The following is a 14,846-nucleotide window of genomic DNA, read 5'->3' as shown; positions in this document are numbered from 1 at the left end:
TATGGATCGTTATTTTGTGATTATAAAGTAATTTGTTGCGTCTGAAGTTGAAATAAAGATAAAATGGAGAATGATTTGATTTAGATAAAAAATCTGACATGATGCATTAAGGGTGCGCCTGATAGTCCAGTGCGCCTTATATAAGGACAAAGTTTTAAAATGGGCCATTCATTGAAGGTGCGCCTTATAGTCCGGTGCACCTTATAGTCCGGAAAATACGGTACCTGTAAATGTTCTTAGAGTTCCAGGAAGCAGCTATTGCAATGCCTAATTTGAATGTTTCCCCCTGATTTACTCCAGAGTTTGGCTGGGTGTGTTTGTGATTTCCTGTCCCATCTGGTGAAGTTAGCCACCGTGCGTGCTGGGTCACACCTGTATAGTATGTCACACTGGGCTGGACTGTGAGCAGCCACCTGGATGAGGAAATAACATGTCGGTGGTATATTAAGGCTACAGCTATCTCATGTCGTTTCATTTCCTTTTATTTTTAAATTCTTTAGAAAAAGGCTCTAAAACTTTTTAAAAGTCTCCAAGTTTGACCTAATTACATTTGAAAATAGTAAATAGGCCCCTCATGCAGAATTAGCACCCGGAATGTTTGCTTTATTGCCATAAAGGATACAAATGACAAATATCTAAGTGTAAGTAGGGCACAGTAAGGTTTTTTTTTTTTTTGCAGGGGGGTATCTTTGCAGTACAAACAGCAATTTCAAGTTTGACTACTAGTTAAATTGACACTTTTTTGTTATTACGTGCAGCTTTGGGGCATGTGAAGGCAAAGATTGATTGTTTGGATTGTGTTTCTGTCAGCTACACGGGCAATAAAATATCAGGCACACCTGGAGCAGTATTCACTTTTGACATATCCACGTAAGCCCCTAAAAGACAAACAATGAAGTCTATAAAACATTTATGGTGGATGAAGTGCTGGAGAGTGCTAAAAGGTAGCGGAGTGAAGGCATCTGGTCTGAAATGAGTGAAAGCGGGTCTGAACATTAAACACTGGGATCATTCTGCAGCGGCACCTGAAATAGAAGTTTAGGCAAGCTTTTTAAATGCAAATTAATTTCTTTTTTTTCTGATGTTGGATTCTGATTGTGCAAAGTAATATCTTGCAACTGAACAAACACTTCAAATTGCAATAAGTTTTTTTATTTGGCATTACAAAATTATGCATACATATGTATCACAGGTTTTTTGCATAGCTGTAAAATAAGCCATTGCCAGTTTTGCTCATTACAAGCCATACTTGCATTGTGGATGATTTCAAAGTAGATTTTTTCTGAAAAAAAAACATTTACAGTTTACTATTTGAATTACAGGGAGGTGCCACTTCGACCACCACCTTCCCGAGGTTCTTTCCTGCATACATGTAGTCCACTGCTCGGAAGACTGACTCCAGGCCGACAAACCTCCCTTCTTGGGCCAGATCCCCATAATCCACCTCGCACGTGAGTTTGCCCATAGCAAACATCTGCATCATACGAGTCAGAGCCTCCCTGTAGTCGCTGATGAAATGAGGAAGGAAGAAACCTCGAATGCTTGCTGACTTCTGGAGAAGCTTGACGGGTAGAGTTGACCCTCTGAATTGGGGAATTCCTGACGCAGACTGGTAACCTGAGATGAAGCCAATGACTATTAGTCGGCCTTTTTTAGCCAAACAGTTAATTGCTAGTTCAAAAGTGCTGCCCCCAACTGATTCATAAACCACGTCAATGCCTTGTGGGTACTCTGTCTTCAAGGTCTTGGCCAAATCCTCCGCTTTGTAGTTAATTGGCCTGTCGCACCCAATAGACCTAAGGAAACCTGCTTTCTCATTGGACGAGCAGGTCCCGATCACATGACAGCCGGCCTGTTTGGCAAACTGCACCGCAAACTGTCCCGTTCCTCCCGCAGCCGCAGTGACGAGAACTGTCTCGCCCTTGGCCAGGTCCCCTAGACGCTTCAAGGCAATGTAGGCGGTAGCGCCGCTGACGAGCAGGGTGAGGAACTCGGGCTTTGCCGAAGGGACAGGCACACTTTCCTTGGCGGGAACCACGGTGTACTCAGCGAAGGCGCCGCTGCTGAAGTAGGCCACTGTGTCCCCGACAGTGCAGCGGGAGCTGGCGCTGAGACCCAGGCCGACAACCTCACCGATACCCTCAAATCCGGCATCAAAGGGAGGTTGCACGGTCGGGTCATAACGGCCTGCTGAATAATTAATATCAGAGGCGTTGATCCCCACAAAGCTGAAAGACAATGGGAGAAAAAAAAACTCATTTAGGATGAAAGATGAGACAAAACCGTCAATACGTTGATCCGTCTACATACTTCTGTACTTGGATTTGTTCTAGAAACAATCGGCTTTATCTTTTGAAAAGAGCTGCAATCTCCGCTGACAGGAAATTCTTGTATGACACAACACAATGCTTAATATCATGAATCATTGGCTTCAGACACCCATAACAGACTGCATTTTCAAAACCATACATAGTTGGGTCAACACAAAGATGACTCTTCATCATCTGCAACATGACGGAAAGAAACATGTGAGATGGAGGAGTTGAATAAATAAACGGTCTTACTATCTTTTAGATCAGCATTTAGGTGTCATTACAGTGCATAGAAAGTATACTGATAATACTTCCTCAGGCTAGGGATGAGTCAAAGTGATAGAATAACTTGTTTGCAAATTCAAAATAAAACTAGTACCACAGACAAAACGGAAAATACAGAGGAGACATGGGGTCAAATAAATACGTGTGGTACTGACTTTCCAATCTATTTAAAAGTGAGATCAATTGTACAGCCTTAATCATGTCTCCCACGGCTAGATTTTCACCTATACTTGGATAGTCCTTCTTAAAATACTTCACTTTAAAAGTGAAATTAAACATCTTGTTTTGATTTCATACGGAATTGTAGGCAATTATCCTGATAAAGGTGGAAATGTCAAAATGAAACCTGAGAAATGATACACTTCCATTATTGCCTCAGATTGCTGCTATGCAAGTTTTTTGCAAATATTTTCAATGTGTATTACATAATTATTGGACAAGTCGTATTTCTGCCAGATTCATATTTGTGACCAGTGTATTAATATTTGCAGAAAAAGCCTTGATGTGCTTTTTTTTCGAGTCCGTTTGCTGAAATTAAAACACAGAACTGTAACGCCGACGTGATCAACAACCGCAAAGTATCTGATGGTCAAAGGTCTTAGTTTACAAGCAAATAATCACGATCCTGTAGGCTATAATATGATCTCCACTCAGACTGGTGCAAAACTACAATTTACTGGGCCGTAAATGCCACAATATAAAACCTAGGCGGACTATGAAAGGTGTGTTTAACATAAAATCTCTGGTCAAGCATGCATATCGAATAAAAAGCATATTGTATTTTAAAATATTGCTTTCAGTAGGATTTATAGCGACTTAAAACTCTTACGTTTAATCCTAACCTCTTAATAACCAGATAGTTAGGAATTGCGATTAAATCGCTGAGAAGTACAGTGGCCCGTATTCTGCTCCTTTGAATAGTTGAAAAGACAGTGCTGCACGTCTCCTCCATCATCACATGTGCTGGTACCAGTGGACCCCCATGACTTTGTATTCGCAGGTTGGTGACGTAGACAAACATGAAGACAGAGAGGGAGGGAGAAAGAGAGGGGGAGATGCCGAGATGGATTGATAGACAAATGCAGAGAGGGCGGAACTTGGAATTACAGTACAGCTCTTATTCCTCACGTATTTTGCCATCTTATGATGTGGATGATTGCTGCTTCTGGTGGACATGGCTGCATGAAACGAGGCAAGTAGGGCTAAAGCCGATTCTTTTATTTACAACTTGCAAACACATCAAAATAACACACACACATAGTGAGAGAACACGATTGTGGTCTGGTTTGAAAACGTTCAGAAAATGACAACTTACCGATTTCTGACGAGCAAGTCTGCGTCTGCGGGTGTCGGAACCGGAACGGTTTGCACCGAGGCGGCCTCTCTAAAATTTGGGCTCAGCTTGTTTACGATCACCTTTTTCATACTGCTCGCTATAGAGGATCCTTTAAAATCAATGAAGTGAGCCGAGTAGGACATATCGATGATGGGGCGCCTCGGAACCGGAAGAAGTCCACAAAGTAAGTCGTTGCCTCTTGTTCTCGAACCGACGAGTGAAAACAAAAACGCCTTCCGAGCACTTTTCGTCCACATCGGGATGGACATTGCCCCCTAAATGTGACAAAGTTCACGGGCAACTTGAGGTGGCGTTAGCCTGCTAAAAGCTCGTCCTACCCGCGTACAACACAGAGGCCCAGCCCCGCTCAAACGAGCCCATTCTGTTGCTTTGAACCGTGCACAAACATAACGGTACCGCGTAGCGCGACTCTCGTTTGCTTACGCAAAGCGTCTCCGTCCATATGTGGAGTATTTCACGCAAAACGTTTGGCTAAGGCGAAGCCTCGGAGAAGAGAAGCACAGCAGCGACCCACACACGCTAGTCGGCGTCGCTGGAGTCCCTCCCCTTTCCTCTTCTTCCCGGACGCGACACTCACTTCCTAGTAAGGGGAAACAAATCAGTCCCCGGTTCCCAACACATCCTAACCTCCGTTTCCTCAGTAAAAATAATAACAGCGTGACTCCCGTGCTCACATTGATCACTCGAATAATATTACAAATAGAACGTAGCGCGTTTATAGGTCAAGCGACGTGGTTGCATGCAGAGAAGTACACCTGTAACCTTAGCTTGGACAGCTAATTGAATAGGCAGATGTTGTTGGGGGTTTTGTTTTGGAGGGGGGGGGGGTACATCTGTTTTGATGACAGATTTCAGGCACTGAATTGCCAACTCGCTTTTGTACTTTAATTTTCTTTAAGTATGACGCGGATGTAGTTTAAATATTTCAGTGTGCTTCAAGGTTCTTGTTTGTGTGCTTTTTATGGCTTCATGAGAATGTGATGCGTTGCTATTGTCGGGTTTCCTTTTTACAGCAAAGCGGACAGGGAGGGCGAGCGAGAGAAAAAGAAAGGGAGAGAGAGAGAGCGAGAGAGTTGGTTGGGTAAGGGGACAAGACAATTAAAAAGATTGACAGGTAGCCTCCTCTGTCAGGGGTGACGCTTGTGGAGAAGGGGAGGAGTAAAAATGTAGCAGGAAAAGCCACTCGATGCGTCTGTCTATCAGTTGAGAATGTCTGAAACAGCTTCTGGATCCGTCGTGTTTCAATTTTGACTTTTTTTAAGAGGGGAAAAGAGCTCGGATCTGTCGCCGGAGTCGCCCCCTCCCTCGTTTGTCCCCTCGTTCTTTTAAGAGACAAACGTGTTAGTAGTCCATGTCGATCTGATGTGTTGTTGGCGAAAGCTTTGGATGCGTCTTGTTCTCCTCTCAAGTGATTCTTTCCTTCTCGCCGCATCAAACAGCCGCCCCCCGAAATGCGACTCTGTCCTCGAGATGCAACGAGCGATCGTTTGCGCCACTCCTAGAGTGTAGGTAAGAGCGCAAGACAATCGGTGTTTATTTTTTTTTCTCCTCCTCACGCCGAAAGAAAGTGGTTTGAACGAAAGGGAGGAAAAGTCTTCGCCGGACGCGTGAGGCTGGATCCGCGCGGGCTGAACTGGCGTAGTGGTGACGGAACTGACATTAACCCATCTAATGCCTGTGTGTCTTTTATCTCCCTCTTTTTTAGGGTTCTGGCTTCGGACGAAACTGCAGGGGTTCGTTTTGTTATCAAGAAGTGTGCGTGACTTTCACGTCGGATTTATTTGTTTTGTTTATTTATTATTTTAGTTTTGTCGTGTGTAAAAAGTGCTGCAAACTCGCTCCATTCAAAGACATTGAAGATTGTGGATTTTTTTCTTTTTTAATCAAGCCGAAGCGAACTGCAAACTTTGGTTTTCGACCTCTTTCCGACCCAGCCACGAAGGAGATGAAGGAAGATGATATTTGATGGACATGAAGGTCTCCCGAGCTGCTCCAATCCGTTCGTAATTTTTGAGCTCCACGTCGCTGGAGCCGATCCAGCTATTACGTCTAAAAATATCTGCCAGTGTGAAAAAGAAGACTGACATTTTCAGCTCCGAGATCAAAACGCTCTCCCACCAAAAAGGGATGATTCTTCACCACTGACAGTCTCCAGTTCTTTGTAATTTCTGCATGAGAAACATCGTGGAGGCTGACGGTCACTATGCCGAGGAGAAAGCAGCAAGAGCCGCGCCGATCAGCAGGTATCACCCGCCCCTTTCTCCCCCCTAGAGAAATACTGTACTTCTTTTATATTCACTCATGTAGTCTATTTATTTAACATTGCATTATTTTATTTGTGCTGCATGCTAAAATAGCACGATTTAACTCTTTATTTACATTTATTTTCATAATGTACCTACCCCTCTCCAGACTCCTACTTTTGTTATTTGTGTATAATTACAGAGATGACACGCGTTTCTGTACGTTAATCCATTTCGATTATTCACTGACAGGGACGTTTTAGAGATGGAAAATTGAACAGAATGTCCCTGTTTTGGGGGAATAAAAGGAAGCTTTTGAGGTCCGAGAGTGAGTAATGATGAGTGGGAATGAAAGGGGGAAACTGGAAAGTGACGTTTCTTTTCTTTGTGTGTGTGTGTGTGTGTTTTTTTTAAATTTATTAGAGGATTGCCATCCTCCATTTGACTGGTGATTGATCGCCTGTCACATGGCTCTCTCTGATCTGTTCATACCTGATAAACTTCAACAAATCCCTCTGTAAAGACAGTCACACTGTCAGGTTTAACGTTCAACCCCTCTGTTGTCTCAGCAAGGATCAGAAAAAGTTTTGATTCACCACGGCAAAACTGAGGGAGCGAAGTCAAATGAAAAGAAAGTCTGGTGTGCGTGCTGCATGGTTAATTATAAAAATGCACGTAAACAAACACGTTTGTGTCACATCAAGCAATCTTTTTGTCACGAAGAAATGTTGTGGTTTTTCTTTTTTTTTTTTATTCCCATCCAAATTCACCTTACATCCTCGCCAAGACTCAGTGTGGTATCGGAATCGATATCCAGCGCTGAAGGGGAGTCTAATATTTACTGTGTGGCCAGCTGATAAACCCAGGTGTTGGCAGAAGGCTGACACCATTGACTTCTAGTGGTTTGGATCTGGACTCCCCCCTTTTGCCCTCTCGTCTCCCTGCAGCCTTTAAACAAATGTAAATGAGTGACAGGGGTTTCTACCTCTGTGCTAATGAGGCTGACTCTTTGAAGTTAGGCATTAACAACTGGAGTGAACAAAAGACAGTTACAGAATTTTAAAGAGATTTTGAAATATGAGGTGCAAAGCGGGTCGAAGAGGAGGGCCAGCCGCCGAAGACTTTGAACTCGGCAGGTTTTATCTTTTTAAGCGTAGAGCTGCTGCTGCTGCTGCTGGTGATGTTGAGGAGGAGGATGTGGAGGAGTCGAGAACGTGCAACCGGTGCTCACAGTCGACTTATTTCTCTCTGCCTTTTGAGCAAAGCCGTGTTCGCGTGAATTCAAGCCCAGACTGTGTGGAAAATACTCAGATCAAGGTTTTCAGGCAGACTTTTTCTCTCTCGTGCACGTGCGTGTGTCGGAGGTTTGGTTATTTCAATAAAATACCCCCTCTGGAAAAGGTCACCCTTGTTGGAATCAGAGTGACTCTCATTAGCCCTCTGCATGAAAACATGACATCTCTTTGACCCCTCCATTCCCCACGCTCCCTCCTGCTCATATCACACACCCCATTGATCCATCACATTGTCCACTGAGTGCCATCATCTGTTGTAATGGTCCATCACAACTTGGCATATAGGATGTTTTCTCCCATAAACTGGACAGTCGTACAAAGTAGCACCCGCTCACTCTGCCATGATCCAAATCGCATCATATAACTAATATACGATACACACACACACATCACACACACCACACTAATGTGAGGCCAAATAGTGGCTACCACTTAGTACAACAAGGAGAGCGCTTAAATTTAGACATAAATCAGAGCCAGGAAAGTTAAAAACAAATATCAGTGTATATATTACAATGTTAGAACTCTTAAATGTGTTTTCTTGAAGTTTTTAATATGTTTTTTATCAGCATTTTGTTTTTTATGATAGTTTCCAAGGTGATCAAATTATTATTGCAAAATATTATTGTGACACTCTAGTAAAACTTGGTGTTTTATAGACTCTATTAATATTCATCCTATTTTACAGTTAATATTTTTTGTCGCTTTCTAAAACTTCTTATGAAACACATTGGTTAAAATTTAAAATACCGGATACATACTTTTTTAAGCTTGATCATTTTTGTAAATCCACTAAACTGGCCATAAATAGGCAATACTACGCTCTCAGTATTATTTCTGTTTTATTTGAAAATAACTCATATACAAAGAATATTTTTCCCATTAAAAAGTCTGGCGACAATAATAATTTCCTTACGTCTGTGTGCGCTCTTATCAAATTTATAGACCTGTATCTGAGCGACTTTACTGAAAGGAAAGAAAGTAGGATAACAGAAAAGATTGATGCTGTCTTTTACAAAGGGTAACATTCAGCTTAAAAGGGTGCCGATGAGTAAGAGAAATAGATTTTTTTATTTTTTTATTTATGTGGCTTCTGATGGTAATTATAAACCTGTGTGTGTGTGTGTGTGTGCACATTCAGAGGGGGGAAAGGTTGCTATACCCGTCGGCTTCATTAGAGAGAGCCCTAATTATCTGTGCTGCTGATGGATTTGTGACAGGACCTAACGATTAATGCTGACAAATTCAGTAAGGTGTCAAGTCCGCAGCTGCCTTGATGTAATCAAGCTGATATTATACAGTCCCCATAGCCCCTAGTGCAGCACCAACTCAATTTGCCTGTGCAGGTGACAAATGGACTTTGCTACCTGACTAATCACGTCAGGAGACAATGCCAGTTAATGACCTTTAGTAAGCCCTCGCCACCCTCACCGCCAACCCCTCTTATAACCTAGTAATAAGCATGTTGAAGCAACGACGGCGAACCACATTTTCTTTCGACTTCTTTTCCTTAACATTATTTCACTTCAAATGCATTTCTGTAATTAAAAGTGGAATGAAACGTTTTTCTTAAAAAAAAAAAAAAGTGAGTGGATGGAGCATTCCAAACTGTTGCAGAGGTTTTCATTTTTGTATTAATGACCACTTCCAGCATCTTCATGTATAAGCCTCTTGTGAACCCTCTTAAAATAGGGCATTCCGTAGACGTGTTTACACTTTAGCGCATGTTGCGCTCCTCGGATTAAATCACAGCCACATCATAATATTTTGGCTGTGTGAAAGTTGGAGAGGGAAAAAAACCCCAAAAAACGTCGTCCCGCCTCAGTTCTGTCGTTGCCTCGCTGAAGGCCTCCAGTTTATTCCCAGCTGGAGGCTCGCTGTGCCCAGGGATTAATGATTTTGCATGCTTGGGGTAGCTAAGATTACACAGCGACCTTTGTGCTCTTACTTGATGATACTGTTATGCGATATTCTCCCCCTGAAATCAACAGTATGCCCGGATTTATGTGCCCCACCGCCTTTCTGTCTAAACCGCTGTCCCACGGAGTGTGTCATCTCGAGGTGTGCTCGTTCCCCAGTTTAAAAAAAAAAAAATGTGTTTAAGCAAAAGAACTGTCTTTTGTTTTTTCACCCCACCTCCAAAATTGTCAAATGTCGTTCTAATGATGACTCCGCATTTTATAAAACAATTGTGTCAAAATCAACGATAACAATTACTTGTATGTGAAATTGAGAGTGCAAACGAATCCATTTCAAGAGTGTAACAGCGTTAGAGAGAGTGTATCTGAGCACGTACCGGTGTTAGTTTTCCTGGAATGAATAACTTGAACGGGTGTAATTGTAACCATACCATGTTAGTCATCCTCTGCAGGAGGACCCGTTTTCAAAGACACTACACACACACACCTCATCTCTATTTTTTGTTTTGTTTCCTTACTGGAGCACAAAAACAACCTTAGAAAAGTATCTCTCACATTTAACACCTCAGTCTCTCAAATCTGTTCACTCCCCACAATCAAAAGGGGAGCTGGAAAACACATTGATCCACAGCAACCCCTTCTATTTCCCTGTTTTAGTTTTGCTGTGTGTGTGTTTGAGGCATTCCCTCATAGTCAATGTGTGTGTGTTATTCGGACTCCGCTCAAGGTTACTCTAGTTAGGGCAGAATTTCTGTTAGCATGTGGCATTGATTGGATGTATCAATAGCAATTTTTCCTCCTGCGCCATCTCACAAATTGTTTAATTTGGTCCATTTAAAGGCTACTTTCATGTCACTAAGACTCTTGGTCTGTTGGTTTGTGTCTCATCTGTGCTCGCAACTGTTAGACATGAGTGTTTGCAATACCTGCTGCAACAGTATGGTATTGATTACGAGTGACTAATAGCCGCTATTCGGGAAGTTTAAACATTGTGTACTTTCATAGATAAGGAAGTAAAAAAGACCAGATATGCAGAAACTACCTTGTTTCAGGGCATCCTTAACCAGACACGCCCCGAAGGCACTCTCCCATCAGAACGGGTGGTTGTGTTGTCCTTGCTGCACTTTATGCACACGGAAATAGATGCATGCGCACAGACACGCACACATACACATCTACCTAATGGTTAAAGTGAAGCCAGCTCCATGGGAGGTCACCGTGTAGCCAGATGTGCTTGGTTGCTTGCCTCGCAGTGCATAAAAACAGCAACAAGTCATGGGATCCGATAAAGAACTTTAAAACGGATAGAAAGCTGCCTTCCGGGACTGAGCTGACATGAAGACTTTTTCCTGATTTCCGTGGAATTTTTTAAAATGTCTGAATCATTATTATTTATTGGTAATTTTATAATGTCGCAGCAGAAAACAGTAGCAGTGAAGTCTTTTTGTTTAGTGACATTAAGATTGGATGAAAACTTCTGATAAATGCACGTATGCTGTTATCTGCGCTTTGAGGGTGACTTCTTAAAAAAAAATTTAGTAGAGGAAATGTGAGATTTAAGGGCAAATTTATCGAAGCATTGTGGCGCATTATTCAAAGACATGAGGAAGACAAGCAGGGAATCGCTGGAAGGAAGTAGTCATGCAAGATTTAAGGTGCAAAAATTGACATCTAAAATTTTCTTAACTAAAGTGTTACATTTTTGGAGGCAGGGTACATTTGCTCTCTTGATCAGTGCCTTGGCTGCTCAAGAGGCAATGCGTGTTGGCTGCTCGAGCCAAATTTAACATGTTGCTTCTATCAATAAAAGATGAGCAATTACAGAATATTTTGTCTAATAAGTATTTGAATTCCTCAGTGCAAGCAAAAAAACAACAACAACATGGAGCTTACCCACTCATTACATCAGTAAGCAGGGGGAGTGAGAGAGGCACAGCTTTGATGCCAACAAACAAACAAGACAAACAAGATGGGCCCACTTCACAAGAGTCCTATCCAGGGACACCCAAACCCGCATGCTCCTCTGCATCATCTAATGCCCCCCCCCTTCTCTCTCTCTCTCGCTCGCTCTCGCGCTCCCCCACCTCTTTTAAGCACCTCTCATCTCTCCTTTTACCCCTGCACTTCCTATTTCCTTTTTTATTCCTTGCACTTACAGTGTTTCCCCGTTTTTTGCCATAAGGAAATTTCTTGCAACAAAAAAGTGCAGGCCGTCGTTGGTGAACATTTGCGACCTTGAACGAACCCTGACGAAAACGCTGCCTTCAAAAAAACTCGCAATTGTTCGCTGCTCAGTAAGATAGGGGCTTAAGGTCGGCAGGCAGGGAAAAGGGTGGACGTGCCGCTTTTAGGATGTGTATTAGAGCTGACAGAAGAATGAGACGATGGACAAATTCTCCCCCAACAGCTGTGCCCGCCGCCATTATCCTGACAGGTGTCAATTAAGAATTATTGCAGGCCAAATGCCCCCACCCCCACCATTTTCTTCCTCACACACATTTAGTTGTATTCTTCCCAGCTCCTCCCCTGACATACGGGTGCACACACAAACACACATGCACGGACACACACACACACATACGTCCAGCTGTCGATATAGGTGCAAAAAAAGTAACATTTTACCCTTGTCAGTCGTCATAGATGTTGCAGCCTCACTCCTCTTCCTCTTCGAGGCAGCAGCCAGCAGCAGATGCTTGCTGATCAATAACTCGGCGTGCTTGATCGTGCTTGATCATGATGATCGTTGTCTGTCACTGAAGGCGTGAGAGTGGCCTTTTTTTTTTTTTTTGCACGTGCCATCTCCTGCTTATTTATCCAAACACAATGTAAAAATGCAGGCGTGGCAGTGACAAAAGATGAACACAACTACTTTATGACCTGCAATATCCAGAGCTGCCAACTGTTTCGGATTGTTCGTATTTTGTTGTGGAAATCACTGAATGCTTGCTCGTTTACACAGATTATGATTATTTAAATATTTGAAAAAAATAATCCTGAAAATACTTGGTAAATAGTTGCAAGATGAATGTTTGACAACAAACCCATTTTAGATTGTCATTGTTTTACCGATGTGGTCCACTAAAAGTAGTGCTCGCAGTGAAGGACACATTCAATGATAGCCAAAACCTAATGACTTGAGGCCAACCCCGATTGGTGCTAGCGATGAGAAACAAGGGCAGTGACACAACTGAACTTCATCATCATCTTAGTAAATATTTTACTCTATGTATGATTAATTTATGTTCCTGACATTCAGATGAAATGTTGTGGAAGGGAATTTCTATCGGTTGGCAGCTCAGACTATTTGATGAGATACAACACGAGAACAGTATAAACAAATGCTTTTGCTGACTTCATAATGTTCTGTTTTATTGACTGTCTCAGGGAGAAATTCAAGTAACAATTATATGGTTGTAATTTGCAGTGGCTTTAGAACTGCGTTGCATCATACTGAGAGCTTAATTTCTATCAGCGGTAGTACTGTTGTCATGTGTTGAATACTTCCGAATTGCAGCTTCAGAGTAACTAACATGTTTCTCACCAGTTATCCACTATGTTGGTTTAACACATAGCTGCCGATATTCTACATTCTTCATTATGCCATTCTACATTTTCTAATGTTATTTCTGCTGTGGCACAAGGTTTTATGATGTGATGTTTCATCCAAGTGCAGTGAGTAAAAGACCGGCAGACGGTTGGCCATAGCGGTTTCGGTATGTGTGAAACAGATACAAATAAGTTTAAGTAACCTTTTCTATTTATAGAGCATATCACATGTGTTTGGTGTATTTCAAAATTTTATTGACCTTTTGGCACACTGCTCACACTGTTTTCAGTTCCCATACAGAATAAGCACGAGGCTGCTTTGTAGAAGCAAAAACGGCAGCACAAAAATAAAAATAAATGCTAGTACAGAAGGTTGCCCAGAAATACAAAAAGATTTATTTGCATGTTCATGCTGTGAGTTTTGGATTTACTGTCTTGAAATCATTTTTCACACAGATATTGCTGTTATTTTGCTACTCCCACTCTAATTGCATCTCGTGTTTTATAGTAAAAGAAGCCCTCTGAGTGAATCCAGGACGTTTTTAGAGTTACATTATTATGCATCATTTTTTAAGTTTATTTATTTATTTTTATTTCTTCCGGCCTATATCTGCTCTTTCGCCTGAAACTGGCAATGGCCTGTTTCGGAGTGATTATCAGACCTGAAAATATTCCCATCCCCATGCAAATCACTTAGCATGCATGCTCTCTTATCATTCTTGCTTTGCCCCCGCTCACCCTAAACGCTTGTGTGTAATCAAAGTAAACGGCAGCTAAAGCTAAAAGGGAAATGCTCTTTGTGGAGATAGATGGAGGGATTAAATATTAACCGGATGCGGCTGACTTAAGGCAAGTGTTTTACATAGCTGCTCTTGCCGCAGATGCCGTGCATTGATTCCATCTCCTTGGCGCCTTCACCCATTTGGCTGCCTGTTGTTAATTTTTCACTATCATGGTGCTGGCGAGGCCTTTAGAAAACAGAAAGGGAGAGCAATGAGCGGATCACTCATCCACCTCGAACCCCCTTCCTCATTCTGTAGGGGCAGGTGAGATGGATGATAGCAATTTGAAATTTTGTTTGTGCCTGTGATCATCGAGATTGTTTTTGGTATTACCATGGTGTAACGATTGCAGTGATTAATTGAGGTGCATGCACGCAACTGGGAGCACAGGAATGGGGCAGACTCGATGTAGCAAGTTCTTCGCCTTCTCGCCACTTTGGCTTGTGAATGTGTTGTTAATCAGCTGACCTTGAGGTCCGACACGGCTCCCTTTGGTTTTGCAAATGACAGCATACTGCCCCTCTTGTCAAGTCACTTCCCTCATTTACTTATATCACTTTCTTCTTTTTTCATTGTGATTTTCAGACAAATCAAAACATTCCGCAAAAAAAAAAGTTGATTCACAATGTCATATTTTTCTTATGACAATGCACAAATTCATTGCTTGTTGTTTCCTTGGGTATGTCACTGCCCCATGGATCACAGAGGCTGCTTGTTAATGGGGTGCATACCAGTGGTGATGACCCCCCCCTCCCCCCAAGTAAGCAAGCATGTGCACAGACAAACACACACTGCTATTTACAGTGTTGTGAGGGCCTTCTGGCACATATAAATACAGTGGTAGTACTGCTCTACAGTCGTCTGACATTCGCACCACTTATCATTCAGTCCTAATGATGCCTTCCTCCCCCCGTTCCTTGACCTACCCCCCAACCAGAGAAGACATCTGATGGGGTCGTGACCAGGTCATGACCTCCAGGTAGCCGCAGTAGGGACAATCTGTGAATTCCCTTCAATGTTTTGTTTGCTCTCTTCCTCCTTTCTTCTCAGTTTCATCCTTCTCCTCAGCTCAGTTTACCGTAAATGTACTATGACACAAAAATACTA

General features: G+C 42.4%; 2 protein-coding genes across 3 annotated transcripts in view; one reads left to right on the top strand and one right to left on the bottom strand.

Moving 5' to 3' along the window:
- Window positions 1-1,130: 1,130 nt before the first annotated feature.
- On the bottom strand, window positions 1,131-4,520 carry LOC133161474 (prostaglandin reductase 3-like). The gene is made up of 2 exons (XM_061290017.1): window positions 3,913-4,520; window positions 1,131-2,228 (listed from the first exon to the last, which is right to left on the bottom strand). Exons 1-2 carry the CDS (start codon window positions 4,200-4,202, stop codon window positions 1,298-1,300), a joined length of 1,221 nt encoding a protein of 406 aa, XP_061146001.1. The 5' UTR covers window positions 4,203-4,520; the 3' UTR covers window positions 1,131-1,297.
- A 267-nt stretch (window positions 4,521-4,787) lies between these two features.
- tshz1 (teashirt zinc finger homeobox 1) overlaps window positions 4,788-14,846 on the top strand; it is a 31,741-nt gene continuing 21,682 nt past the window's right edge. Inside the window, exons 1-2 of one of the 2 annotated variants that reach the window (XM_061289884.1) lie at window positions 4,788-5,459; window positions 5,660-6,197. In XM_061289884.1, the coding sequence (XP_061145868.1) occupies window positions 6,158-6,197 (40 nt within the window). In that variant the 5' untranslated portion in view covers window positions 4,788-5,459; window positions 5,660-6,157. Of the gene's footprint in view, window positions 5,464-5,659; window positions 6,198-14,846 lie in introns of both variants that reach the window. The other variant, XM_061289883.1, reaches the window with a different exon arrangement.

The sequence above is a fragment of the Syngnathus typhle genome, linkage group LG10 (assembly GCF_033458585.1).
Source record: "Syngnathus typhle isolate RoL2023-S1 ecotype Sweden linkage group LG10, RoL_Styp_1.0, whole genome shotgun sequence".
In the NCBI taxonomy this organism is placed as follows: domain Eukaryota; kingdom Metazoa; phylum Chordata; class Actinopteri; order Syngnathiformes; family Syngnathidae; genus Syngnathus; species Syngnathus typhle.
This window is presented reverse-complemented; position numbering and strand designations above follow the sequence as displayed.